Source organism: Aedes aegypti, chromosome 2, assembly GCF_002204515.2.
Source record: "Aedes aegypti strain LVP_AGWG chromosome 2, AaegL5.0 Primary Assembly, whole genome shotgun sequence".
Taxonomy (NCBI): domain Eukaryota; kingdom Metazoa; phylum Arthropoda; class Insecta; order Diptera; family Culicidae; genus Aedes; species Aedes aegypti.
In genome coordinates, this window is record NC_035108.1 from 210,455,784 (window position 1) to 210,470,506 (window position 14,723).

At 35.1% G+C, this 14,723-nt stretch overlaps 1 protein-coding gene across 1 annotated transcript in view; it reads left to right on the plus strand.

Annotated features, from left to right (window-relative positions):
- The window catches only part of LOC5574454 (ras-related protein Rab5), a 47,568-nt gene extending 33,102 nt beyond the window's left edge, over nucleotides 1–14,466 (plus strand). The window contains exons 2-5 of the mRNA XM_001661418.2: nucleotides 2,056–2,183; nucleotides 2,248–2,535; nucleotides 2,610–2,733; nucleotides 13,792–14,466. Of these exons, the coding sequence (XP_001661468.1) occupies nucleotides 2,056–2,183; nucleotides 2,248–2,535; nucleotides 2,610–2,733; nucleotides 13,792–13,937 (686 nt within the window). The 3' untranslated portion in view covers nucleotides 13,938–14,466. The remainder of the gene's footprint in view (nucleotides 1–2,055; nucleotides 2,184–2,247; nucleotides 2,536–2,609; nucleotides 2,734–13,791) is intronic.
- Nucleotides 14,467–14,723: the final 257 nt, after the last annotated feature.

Here is a 14,723-nt window from a genome sequence, read left to right on the forward strand (position 1 = left end):
AATATCCCGACGGTCATGTAGGATTCAAAAAACGTCGAAAATAATTGAATTGTGAAGCACTGTTTTGCATTATTTTGGACACATCAATGCATTTTGGACCCTCAAAGTATATATTTTGGACCCCCGGCATTTTTTATCGCTTTAGTCCATGACACTGGTTGTATAATATGCTTGCCCATAGTCTAATCAACCGATTGACAATGGAAAACCGAAGATATTCTACGCTTTTAGTCTACAAATTTGAAAAAAGTTTTTGTTTACATTTGAAAAATTTCTGACGGCTCCAATTTCTGTGTGTAACGTGTTGTAACGGTTGCATGGATGAACCGATAAAATTAAATAATTTCAGATAAAATAAACGCATTTTCTTTGTAAAAACGGTTGATGCCAGTGCGGAATAGTCCTATCTTTCCAAATGGCATGCGAATTGAGTTGGTCTTCCGATTTAGACTGGGCAATTTGCAGGAAAATGGCCCAGGGGGTCCCAAATATATAGGGGTCCAAAAAATATTGGTTCCCCTATAACGTATTAATCGTGGCAATAGAAGATTGTAACGATTTTTGACTGAAAAATTATTTTATTTGACATTTGTTCCAATGTTTCAACATTGAATATTCTGTTTAACTCATTGGTACTATATCAGGGAGGAAGCTTCAGAATCATTTTCATAATTTTATTTTGAATTCTATGCAGAGTTTTTTTTCTTAGTATTACAACAGCTAGTTCATATTGGTACAGCATACAACATGGCTGGCTTGAAAACTTGTTTGAAAATCAAAAGCTTGTTCTTAAGGCAAAGTTTTGATTTTCTATAAATAAGGGGATAGAGACATTTCACATATTTGTTACATTTGGCTTGAATGCCCTCAATGTGATTTTTGAAAGTTAATTCTTATCTAGCATGAGCCCTAGATACTTAACTTCATCTGACCAATTTATTGGAACCCCTCTCATCGTGACAACATGTCTACTTGCAGGTATCAAATAAAGAGCATTTGGTTTATGTGGGAATATTATTAGTTGAGTTTTGGAAGCATTAGGAGAAATCTTCCAATTTAACAAGAATGAAGAAAAAATATCCAAACTTCTTTGCAATCGTCTACAAATGACACACAGACTTCGTCCTTTGGCGGAGAGGCCTGTGTCATCCGCAAACAAGGATTTTTGACATCCCTGAGGTAACTCAGGTAGGTAAGTCAGATGTGAAAATACTGTATAATATTGGTCCCAAAATGCTGCCTTGGGGAACACCCGCTCTTATAGGAAGTCTTTCAGACCTGGAGTTCTGATAATTAACCTGAAGTGTACGATTTGACAGATAAATTTGAATTACTCTAACAATGTATGATGGAAAATTAAAGTTTTTTAATTTTACGATCGAGCCTTCATGCCAAACACTGTCGAATGCTTTTTCTATGTCTAGAAGAGCAAGACCAGTAGAAAAGTCTTCAGATTTTTTGGAACGAATCAAATTTGTTACACGTAAAAGTTGACGAGTGGTCGAATGTCCATCTCGGAATCCGAACTGTTCATTGGCAAACATTGAATTTTCGTTGATGTGGGCCATCAATTCCATGTACGCAGCTCCATCCGTTATCATAATCTAAGAATCATCAAATTGGGAAAACTATGTGTGAAGATGTTTGATTTGTTGAAGTAATGCAACCAAGGTTTCCGGATTATGCGAGACAGTCTAGGAGTCTGGACCATATTATCCCATTACCTATCTACAAATTGATTTTGTTTTGCTCTTGTTTCTTTTAATTCTTGACTAAGATGCACTAATCTAATATACTTCTAATTTGTTTCGAATTTTAAAGGGTTTAAATTAGTCAAATTGTCCTTACGCATGCAAGGAACGGCCCCATAGAGGTAAACATTTTATCAAATCAATTTAAAATCCTCTTCGATAATAATCGCGAGTTCATACCAAGATAAGAAAAAAAACGCGCTCTAATAGCTTTCGACTGTTTTTGTGTCGTATTCCGATAAAGTTCAGTAAAACTGCAGTGTACAGTTAATCTCTTCTAATCCGTACACATTCTTGATTACAGGTGTCGGCAAGACGAGCTTGGTGGTGAGATATGTTTCAAACGTGTACACAAAAGAAATTTCACCGACGATAGGTGCGTCATTCTTCACATGCAAAGTCAATCTAGAAGATTTCAAAGTCAAAATGCAGGTGAGCATGGGGCTTGAGGACGATGGTTTTCTATGAAATCTTTATGACATCTTTGATTTTACAGGTATGGGATACAGCAGGGCAGGAACGATTCAAAGCGATGGCGCCTCTATACTATAGGAATGCAAATGCAGCACTGTTGGTATTCGACCTAACGCAGTATAATTCGTTTGTCGAAATCAAATCGTGGGTCCAAGAGCTTCAGCGAAATGTGCAGGAACCGATGGTACTCTCGCTAGTTGGCAACAAGCTCGACCTGGAAGAGAAACGGGCAGTTTCCCGGGAAGAAGCGGCGCTTTATGCTACCTCGATCGGTGGTAACTATTTCGAAACTTCTGCCTTGCAAGACCAGGTGAGACGAAATTAAATAGAACCAGTAGTATGTACTACAGAAGGATACAAATTCTAACGCATTTTTTGTTGCAGGGAATCGAGCAGGTGTTCATTTCTATTGCAGTAGGGTTAATCAAACTATCTGGTGAACAAATTTGTCCTTCACTGAAACGGTATGAATCATCTGATTCGTTGGTGCTCTCCGGATATTCCAGTGGTAAGTCAAACGATTCTAATTTGTAGTAGGGAGCGGATGACGAATCTCGCGTTTAGTATCATAACGTTTTTAATTTTCCAAGGGAATGCATATTTTGTATTTATTTTTATTGAGGATAACATCGAAACGAGAGGGAGGATCCCATATGACATAAAAACATTTGGCATAATCAACGCTGAGTGGCTATTTGACATAACTATTGTTCAACCATACGTTATGATCCTTCTTTTTCAGTTGGCTGTTACCTATTTCTGTTTTTTTTATTGACCCTCCGCTGACCCCCACACCAAAAAGCTCGCTGGAGGAGTTCACCTTAAACATATATACAAATACAGTATTAGTGTGATGTTTAGCAAAATAAGCAAATACGAGATCCCAGAAATAGATATTTCTTTTAGGGGGTTCTAATAATTTAACATCAATCAAAAACAATTCACATGCAAAAAAAGGATTATACACTTGAAAAATAATTGACTAAAATATGTTTAAGAAATGATTGGAACGGTTCTTGAGGTATAGTTTAAGTTTGGCTTTGAAAGTGTCTTTGTTTGAGTTGATTCTCAAATTATTGGGTAAAGAGTTGAAAACCATAGCACCTACTACTGAAATACGTCTTTGGCCAAGGATTGTGTTAATTCTTACGAGTATCAAATTATTTGCTTTCCTAGTACCTACTCCTTGCACTGCTTACAACAGGTAAAATCAGATTATGATGTTGGGTGTCGTTATATCTTATGCCATGAACTATTGTACATGTTTGAAATTCTACTAATCCGCGGATTGGAAGTATGCCGTGAGATCCATTTGAGTAGAGACTTACAGTGGGATGCATATATGGCAATTAGAAAATGGTTTTCACGTATTGGAATAATGAATGAATACATCCAAACAAGAAGCTCAACAACGCTTTCCTGCTTCCAAAGTCGCAACTCTACGCATTGCTCCACATAAAAAAGATATTTTATTTTCAACATAATCGACGTGACTACTCCATGATAATGTGGAATCAAATATAATACCTAAATATTTAAATTGATCTACTTTTTCAATGCTAATTTGTCCAATTTTGGGACGATCATGTATATCTACATGTTTCTTAGTTGAATGAAATATGAAATATTTAGTTTTTGTGAGATTTAATGAAAGTAAATTAGTTGAAAAGTATCTCTGTAATATATATATATATATATATATATATATATATATATATATATATATATATATATATATATATATATATATATATATATATATATATATATATATATATATATATATATATATATATATATATATATATATATATATATATATATATATATATATATATATATATATATATATATATATATATATATATATATATATATATATATATATATATATATATATATATATATATATATATATATATATATATATATATATATATATATATATATATATATATATATATATATATATATATATATATATATATATATATATATATATATATATATATATATATATATATATATATATATATATATATATATATATATATATATATATATATATATATATATATATATATATATATATATATATATATATATATATATATATATATATATATATATATATATATATATATATATATATATATATATATATATATATATATATATATATATATATATATATATATATATATATATATATATATATATATATATATATATATATATATATATATATATATATATATATATATATATATATATATATTTTTTTTTTTTTTTTATCTTTATTAAGGTACCGCGGGGCAAGTGGGTAAATGGGGTAAGTGAAAACATTGAGAACATTACGATAGGTAAGAGATTTCTGAGATTTTTCAACCATTATTGCATAATAGAGCGAAAAATTGTTAACCTGTCTACTGTTACTCCGTAACATGTTGGCGGCGTACAATCTCATTTTAATATTTTCAGTGGAAAAAAGTTGCGGAAAATAATTTCCTGTACCACTTTTTAGTTATCCTCTGCAAGAAAAAAAGGTTTAGAATTAATTCGACGTAGACCTAAAAATAACTAAATTTAAACACCGTCAATTTTCTTATCAGGTGGGGCAAGTGAAAAGTTCATCATTAGAGATTGAATTTGTGTTTTCTCTTTAAGTAGCCATAAGTAAACATGGTTCGCAATTATCATAGAAAAACATAACGTGCTGAAAATTCAAGAAACACTATACTCAAGCGTTAAACGCTATTAGAAATCATGGAATTTCTCTAAAAGATGTTGCCAAACATTACAATATTAATATGTCTACTTCGGGCAGCCAATTAAAAGGAAGACGTTGACTGAAAAGTTGCAATATTGGAGAACACACGGAAATCTCGTGGAATGTCTTTGTAAAGCTAGCTTAAAACATAAAAATGGGGTATAGGTCTATCCACATAAAAAGATTCTAAATACGTTATTGAAGGATTCCGTTTGATTTCTCCCGAAGAGTTATCCGACGTCATATCCGACTTTCTTAAAAACAAATAACGAGCGGTTGAAATTCTACAGAGCAGAAATGCAATTGCTGTCCTATAATGTAAGAACTAACACTGGAAATGTTGCAGTTATAATGTTGTCGAATCATTTCAACTAACATAACTGAACAGAAGAAAATTCAAGTGAAAAGAATAACATTTTCTTTTTTTTTTGCATGTTACCTATGTCATTGTTCATTGGGAAGCCATAATAAATGTTAAAGCTAATAGAAATCGTGAATATAACTGTTTGTTTTTGAATTTATTGTTCAAAACGGTAAACTTTTCACTTGCCCCACTTTTGGGGCAAGTGAAAAGTAAAGAGTCATTTTCAAAAAAAATGTCTGTATTTTTTTCTTCATTTTTTTATAAAAATCAATTTCAGCATGCTGCTTATATTTGGTGGGAGTCGAGCTAAAAAATATACACGACCTCATTTGTTTCAATTTAAAGTCTCTAGAATTTGAAGAATCTCAACTATGCAAATTCCATTACCCACTTGCCCCACGGTACCTTAACGAGATTTTTAGCCCTGGGCTAGTTCATCTCGGGACCAACGGCTTTACTCCCCTCCCTTAGTCGTCACTGATTTTTTTTGTGACTATCTCGGGGATGGGATTTGATCCCAGGTCCTCGGCGTGAGAGGCGTGTGTTCTAACCACTACACCAGGGCCGTTAAATATGTCCTACAAAATTTTAGCAAACTGAAGTGGATTGTTCTTCAGAGTTTCGCTGATATCCCATCATATCCAGAACATTTACTCGAATCTAGTTCGCTTATAAGTGTGACCACCTCATTCACAGTCGAAGTACATAAGAAGATAGAGTTTCTCACATTAGTAATACTCTCACATGGACTTACACTTGAGTTTCTACAGATATTACCAATTAGCTGATGTCCAATGCTTGTAAAGTAGTTGTTAAATACCTCACATGTTTCTTCATCAGTTTTTGTTTGTTCCTGGGCTTGGAATTATATTTTCCAGGGAGCGTTGATTTTAGATATTTGATCGCTGTATTTCGTAGTGTTGGTTAGAAATTGGACTTAACTATGGCAAAGTTTTTATTACAATCAGTTTTTTTTGTATTCTGATTTAGTGATCCTATTCAAACTACTGCATAATACGATTATCATTCATTGAAAGCATTTATACTCCAGGAACATATAATTTCAAGCTGAAGATCAAAAACTGAGGGTGGGTTAGGATGTGCAGTGTGGGTTAGTACATGGGAAATGTCATTGACGGTTTGTAATCTTCGAGGTTTTCGAGACCCAACAGGGCGCGTGCGCTGGGTTGCGGATAGGAGGAAAGGGCGATCAGTAGCATCCACTTAAATAATAAACAAAATGCCGTTCTTTGACTAGGTGATGTTATGTGATCTCCTATGGTGTTGTAGTACTTTAAAGTATTTCATTCTCTGGCAATTCAGGCCTTGATATTAATTTTCCATTTAATAAATAAAATGAAACAATCATGCTTAATAAACACTGCAGTAATAAATCTGATCCATCAATTATCAATTATCTGACAAGGTTTTGAAAAAAATCAATGAGTGGACGAACTAGGGGGAAGTCCTCTATCCCGAGCAGAAGAAAATAACTACTGAATACCAAATTGAGGTATTCCATACCAGATAATTTCCAATACTTACAACCTGAATGAGGTATGAATGAGCCCTGCATAAGAGGTAAAATACCTCAAATAATACCTTCTGCATATTCTACAAATACCAAGCTGATACTTAGATCAGGTATTGTAATACCTAAATAATACTTGATGGATTTTCATATAAAAGTGAAATTTTTCAATACTAGTTCAATACCTCCAGCAGTCCTCAATAGCTGTCGAATACCAAAATGAAGTATTTTTAATTGTTTTAAACATTTTTTAAAATACCATTATAATACCAAAATGAGGTATTGATAACTGAACAATACCTAATTCTGGTATGATACCAAAATATGGTATGCATAAGTTATTGGCGAGTTATTCTTTCCTCCTCGGGATGCCCGGAAACTTTTTGTTTTTTTTTGGTAATATTTCAAAATGTACACTAGTTTTACCGTTAATATTTGTACAGTATAAAAAATTCACATTATTTTGAGTAAAAACTCACATGAGAACAAAAATGACCCTGTACAATTCATTTTTATGGTGGATTAATTATGTACCAAAAATGGTGTGCACTGAAATGTGTCATCTATGCTCGGACACTATAATTTTCACCATCAAAGTTTAAACCAAATCCACAGAAAAGCCAAGGGGTGCTTCGTATGTCAGCACATGCCTTGTGGATTCAATATTTGCATGATGTTCAGCGTATGCAGCATATTAGCGAGATCCATAAACTCCTCCTTGATCAGTGCCATAGATCGATTCGCCATATGTCGTTGTCTATGTTGCTTTAGCGCTTGCTCGTATTGAGATGAAAATGTCTTCGGGAATTCGACGCGTTCATAGTTCTTCACAATTTCTTTGACAGCTCGAAGGTTGAAGTGTGTTCTTAGGTACAGTCAACTCTCCCCTTACTCGATCTCCGTATCTCAATATCTAGTTAGAGAACCATATTAAAATTTGGTGTTCATGGCTAACTCGATGGTCCCTTGAATCGCATATTTGCACTGGTTTAGTATTCTGAAACACGATATCTTCCTAACTCTATGGTCCCTTCATTATCGAGTTATGGAGAGATGACTGTACATCATATCTTGTGGCTGCTTCTCATGCGCTCATTTGCCTTAAATGCATCATGTTTACAAGACTTCATAAGGCCTCCAAGGACCGAAAGTATTGTTATTATTGCTTTATTTTTGTTGCTGTTTGTTTTTTGTACCTACATCTATGAAAAAACGCGAATTATAGATTAGATCCCAGTTGTTAGGTTAACATTTTCACTGTCTGGCCATAGAGGACTTGCAATGGTTTACAAAAAAAAGGTTGCTTTTATTTGAAATTCTGCATTTGCTAATAAATTTTGCATAGTGATTGATGCAAAACTTACTGAAGTCAACGTACGGAGACAATTCAGCTTAAATTATAAGAAACGTTTTTAGCTACACTTGTATGAAGTTTTATCGTTTCACATCATTTTGGTAGATTGTATCAGAGTGAAACTTTTAACAGCTACTATTTGTTTACGTTTGGACATGAAAACGTCATAGTTTGTATACACTGCAAAAACGTGTTTTGGCATAATCCTGGAATACTAAAATCTTAATATCATTATTCGTTTTTGGAAAATTCAAACTGTCCGGGCATAGAGGCTGTCCGGCCATAGAGGACTTTCCCCTACGACGTAGGGAAAATTACTCTGAGGAAAATGACTAGTAGATTCACTGAGTAGAAACAAGTGGTGACAATCTTATTTTAATATGATTTTTACCATTGACGTAAATACGGGTTTTACATTGCTATAATAAGGAATACCTCTTTTGTAGCAGTGGTATACAAAATATAATTATATTTCCACAAAATTTGCAAGTGTAAAGTAGGCGTTGTGAAGCTTTGCATTTGCCACGAAAAAGTGAATCTTGAAGGAAGCCCAAGGTAACTTTACACTTAAATATTCACTGTAATAATGACTATGGAAAGTAAGACGCTGAGATTGATCATTAGGGTACACATGCTAAATTCTTGAGCAGACATAGAAAATGACGCATTTCTTTAAGGATATATGAACGTAATGGCCAATAAATACTTTCAACAACAAGAATAACGAAATGAACAAGAAATACCACTCAACAGCCTAAATTTGTTAAGACTTGACGATAATAGACATTGAAGATTCTAATCTTACGTAAAAGACAGGAGTAATCATAGTAGCATGTTTTTTCATTCCTTGTCTGTAGAGCCTTCTACCCACTGCGTCCAATAATTAGGAATATTGTGGTATGACCCATATTTAATTTTGTGCTCATCAAATATCCTCTCACAATTGAGATGTGGTGGACAATGGTTGATGGAGCACATTATCCCAACTAGGCTCAACTCGTTTTATAAAGTTTATTACCCTGTTTGGATTGCATTGCCAAACTTCGGAGGGCTCTAATAACCCTTTTCCAAATATTGACAACCTTTGATTGAACAATGCTCCACAGCTGCAAAGCAAGTGTTCAGTGGTTTCGTTTTCTGAGAATTGGATTTTTCCAATCTTGTAAAGGTAATATCTGCTCGGGCAGTGACCAGTCATCAGACCGGTTATTACCCTGGTATTCTTTTTATTAAGATTTAATATGACCCGGGCTTTTGACAGACTGGGTCTAATAAATCTTTTCGCTTGCTTGGCTGTATCCGTGGCATTCAAATTAGTTTCTACCATGGACATTTCCCAAGATCTTAGCTTCATCCTAAGAGTACTCTCAGGAACTCTACAAAATGGTTCAGGGCCGACGAAGCTCGAAGCTGCACCCTGTCTTGCTAGATTGTCGGCGATTTCATTCCCTTCAATGCCACAATGGCCGGGAACCCAGTACAACGTTACTTCGTTCCTACTGGCCAATTGCTTCAAAGAGAGATTACATTCCCACACTAACTTCGATTGACATGTAAATGCCTTTAGCGCATTTAATGCTGCTTGACTGTCCGAGAAAATACAGATCTTAGCAAACCTGTAATTCCTTTTAAGACAAACATTTGTGCATTCTAAAATTGCTTGAATTTCAGCCTGAAATACAGTGGGGCTGCATCCCATAGCTATGGACTTACTAATACCGGGACCAAAAACTCCAGCCCCGGTATTTTCGCCCATCTTGGACCCATCGGTGTAAAATACAACAGACCCTGGACGTAAACTTGGCCCACCAGATTCCCACGTATTGCGGTTTGGTTTAACCACTTTGAAGGGCACATCATAGTTGGTCTTCGTTATCATCCAGTCTTCTACTGTTTTTATATCTGAGTTCAAGTTGAATTCCTTGATGATCTTCAAGTGTTCCATCAGATCACCATCTAGTATTTTATTGTAACGGATAAATTGCAAGGCATTTTTTTCAGCTTGCAGTTTAACAAATTGATGCAAAGGTAGTATATTGAGAAGGGCATCCAAAGCAACTGATGGTCTTTTCATTGCCCCAGTTATAGATATACACGCAAGCCTTTGTAACTTAGCTAACTTCTTTTGAGAGGTTACCTCATTTGTTTTAGGCCACCACACCAGTGAAGCGTAAGTAATTTTAGGTCGCACTATTGCTGAATAAATCCAATGTACCATGTTTGGGCGTAGGCCCCAGGCTTTATTGCAGACCCACAGGGCATTTGTACCCTTAGTTATGATCTTATTTAGATGAGAATTCCAGTTCAATTTCTCATCCAGAGTTACACCAAGGTGTTTTACTTCTTCCGAGAACTGAATTCGAATTCCATCCAAAAAAGGCTGTTTGAGGTTCACCTTTTTCTTCCTTGTAAAAGGAACAATAACTGTTTTCGAAGGGTTTACATTTAAGCCCTCACTTCTGCACTATTTGAGAGTACTGTTTAACGCAGATTGCAACCGATTGGAGATTGTGTCATCATATTTTCCACGAATCACAATGGCCACATCATCTGCGTATCCAATAACCTTGATCCTTTAGATTTTTAAGGAGTTCGTCTACTACTAACGACCAAAGAAAGGGCGATAATACTCCTCCCTGAGGACATCCCTTCTTAGATCTTATAGATAGTTGCGCACCTCCCAGATCAGCGGATATCTCCCGATCTCTGAGCATAGCCATTACCCATTCAATAATGCTTTTATCCAAGCCCCTTGTTTCCATTGCTGATCTCATGGAGCTATAGGATGCATTATCGAATGCTCCTTCGATGTCGAGAAATGCAACCACGGCTATTTCTTTGGCTTCAAGTGATTTCTCGATTTTACTCACTAGCATCTGTAGTGCTTTAATAGTAGATTTACCCGTTTGATACGCAAATTGATATTTGCAAAGAGGCATTTCTATTAAGCTTGTTGACTTGATAAAATCATCAATTATTTTTTCCATTGTCTTTAGCAAAACAGACGAAAGGCTTATGGGTCTAAAGGCTTTGGGAGTTGTTTTATCCCTTTTGCCAGCTTTAGGAATAAAAACAACTCGAACCTTTCGCCACGCCTTAGGAATGTAAGACAGTGTAATGCTGGCTTTAAAAATTTCAGTAAGGAGCGGACAAAGCGCCTCCTTCCCTTGTTGTAGCAGAGCTGGGAAAATTTCATCTTTCCCGGAAGATTTGAAGGGCTGAAAAGAACTCAGTGCCCATTCGACCTTCGATGGAGTGAAGATTTCACAAGCTTTCTGATAGGCATTTGTAGACCATATATGTCCTACCTTATCTAGAACCTGCTCTTAAACCGAATATGGGATCGATCCTGGGAAATGAGCTCTCATCATTACTTCTAATGTTTTAGAAGAATCAACAGTAAAACTGCCATCCTCCTTTTTGAGGCTGCCTAGACCATTGGAGTGGTCTTTGTGAAGCCTTGCGGCAGTAGGGGCACTGTTGATGTTTTCACATACCCGTCTCCAGTCCTTACGTTTGGCTTGACGTAATTCTTTGTTATATTCTGTTAGAGCTTTTTTGTATTGAACCCAATCAGAAGTAATTTTTGCTCTATTGAATAACCGCCTGGATTTCTTCCTCAATTCTGCCAGTTTGTCATTCCACCAAGGCACATCCCTGTTAGAGGACCTTTGTTGAATAGGACAGCTAGCATGGTACGATGAGATCATTTGGTGAATGATCCCATCTGAGGCCTTATCCAGTTGAGAAACAGTCGTAAACTGTTCACCATCGTATGAATTTTTGTTCATTAAATGAAAACGATAGAGGTCCCAGTTGGTTTTTTAGGGTTTCTATAGCTTTCTTCTATTGCTGATCCAGTTTTATAATCAAACCGGATGTGTTTGTGATCTGACAATGATTCTTCTTTGGAAACATGCCAATTCACAATATTGCCCGACAGTAGGTCACTACATATCGTAAGATCCAGCACCTCCTGTCGGATAGCATTTATAAAAGTAGGAGAATCCCCTCTGTTACATAGGTCAATTTTGTTGGACGATAAGTAATTCAAAAGATCTTCTCCTCTTTTATTGATACCCGTGCTGCTCCAAATTGTATGATGGGCATTTGCATTGCACCCTATTATAAATTGAGCGTTTATTTTTCTACAGTAGTTTACAAACAAACATAGTAGCATGTTAGTCAAAGGACACTTAAATGAAAAAAATATTCAAAATCATTTCGACTAGACAGTAGTGATACTACCTACGACACTACTATTTCAAACAAATTCTGTTGAAGTTGCTGATTTTCACAATGCTTTTTTTTCTCAGAAGCAAGGGAATATGGGTACTTTTCAAAAACTACCACTTCACAATACTAATAAAAAACAGTGTTCATGTGGGCGTCATTGTCTAGTCTGTCTGAGTATTGGTCCTGGTAGAGGGGAAACTTGACAAAAGCCAGACCGAGGGTTCAGCCTTGACAAGTAAAGCTGTTAGGCAGCTCCAACTGAATACCATACAAAAAAAAAAAAAGACAGTTTTAAATAACGTTGGTCGAATTCAATTCAAATAATCCATAAAAATGTTCAAAATGCTTTGGCAACTGCCAACAAATCCCTTCTCTTGAGTGGAAATGTTTTATGAGATGCTGATATAACTTTTTATGAGATGCTGATATAACTTCGAGTCAGGTAAAGATTTTGTTCTATATACTGGAAGCTTGTAACAAAAAAGGTCAAATCACACAAATGAACAAATAAACCAATTACAGATACATATTGACATTTGTAAAGTTCCCTCTCTATTGTGTTAGTAGACAGCTCATCAATTGCTGTCTTCTTAGCTGCGATTTGATTTAAGATTCCGATTGCTACAAGGCTTCTTTGAATGCATTAACACATAAGGTGTCGAAGCTCATGTTTCAAAGTAGTACGTACCTGAGAGAGACTCGCGAAGAGAAAAATATCAACGTCATATGCAGCCCAGATTCCCCTCTCACGAAACGTCAAATGCAGCCCACCGTTTTTATGGCTGAAAAAGTGAAAAGTATTGTGTTCAAAGTTAACTGTTATTAAAAACCTCAGTCAGCGGAGCTTTTTCCAAAGTTGCTGATAAATCTAAGCAGAAGAATAATTATTTCTAATGTCTGCTACGTTTGCTGGCATGAAATTTCACTCAAACGGATATTTATGATTCGATGTGATGCAAACTCAATCATTTTTTGCTGAGAGGTCCATGTGAGGGATTGAACGGCTTGCGCATAATTGGTATAAACACAAAGTGGAATAAGAAAAAAAACTCATTTTTTTTTCATAATTTCAAAAAAACTCAATTTTGTTTTCATAATTTCACCCATAATTTGTCCATCTTTACCACGCGTAATGAGGTAATTATTTTATAACCATGCGGATTGGATTGCCGAACAGCTCAATATAAGCGTCAATTTATTTTATTTTTGTTTTATCACATAGTAAAGACAGTAAAAATGTATGAAAATCTATGTTGTTCCCATGATATCAATCTAAGCATTTCAAATAACCTATTTTTTTTCTTACACTAGGCATGAATGGCGTTGTTCAGATGGGCATTCCCGTAGAATGTGATAATGTGCTAACAGACGGTACAGGTCGCTTGGAAACACCTTCGTGGAGCAGAGAACATATAGCGCATGCAGACGAGCAACGTGCCGGTTGGTGTTGTTACTAAGTAAGGTTGGTTTTTACTGAACCGATCACTTGACAAGACAGAGAGATGACAGGAAACTAGATTTTCCCTTGTGATAACTGAGCTATCTCCTGAACACATACACTGATTATCGAGAAACCCATCCTCTATTATGTAAGATCGCATATATTGTTGTACATAACGCATGAAAGGAGACAAACTTGCACATAAGAATAGCAATTTAGCGCACTAGGAGCATAAGCCAAAAGATAGAGAGTTATGTCGTTTATTTCGGACGTAAGAAATAATTAAGGCTTTGTTTGTTGTATTTCTTTATACTTAAAGCGCACCTCATGACAAAAGCTGATCTCTCGGAAAGCAATCAAAAGATTATGTACTTTTACGTAAACCGATTTCGTAGACCAGTTGAAAATCAACTCATATCACCGCATCGAGTACTCGTTCATATATTTATATTCATATATTGTCAGGAGGATCAATTGCGAGCCATAGCTAACAATATATTATAAAGCTACTTTGGACGCTTGTAATAAAATATATTTTGAAAATTTTTAATGGACATTTGCATCCAGTTGTTAAACTATCCGAAACGTCCCTTATAATAATATCACTATTGTACGGAATATGAAACTGTCTGGCATAGTCTGACTTGGTACATATCCAAGATAAAATAGTTCAAAATTCAAAACATCATATTCTAACCATTTGCTATAAATAGATATTGTACCCTGATTTTTGATAAATTTCAAAATAACAGCGTAAAAACTGAGTTAATTCTACGAGTGGCGTGAGGTGAGAATTGTCGGT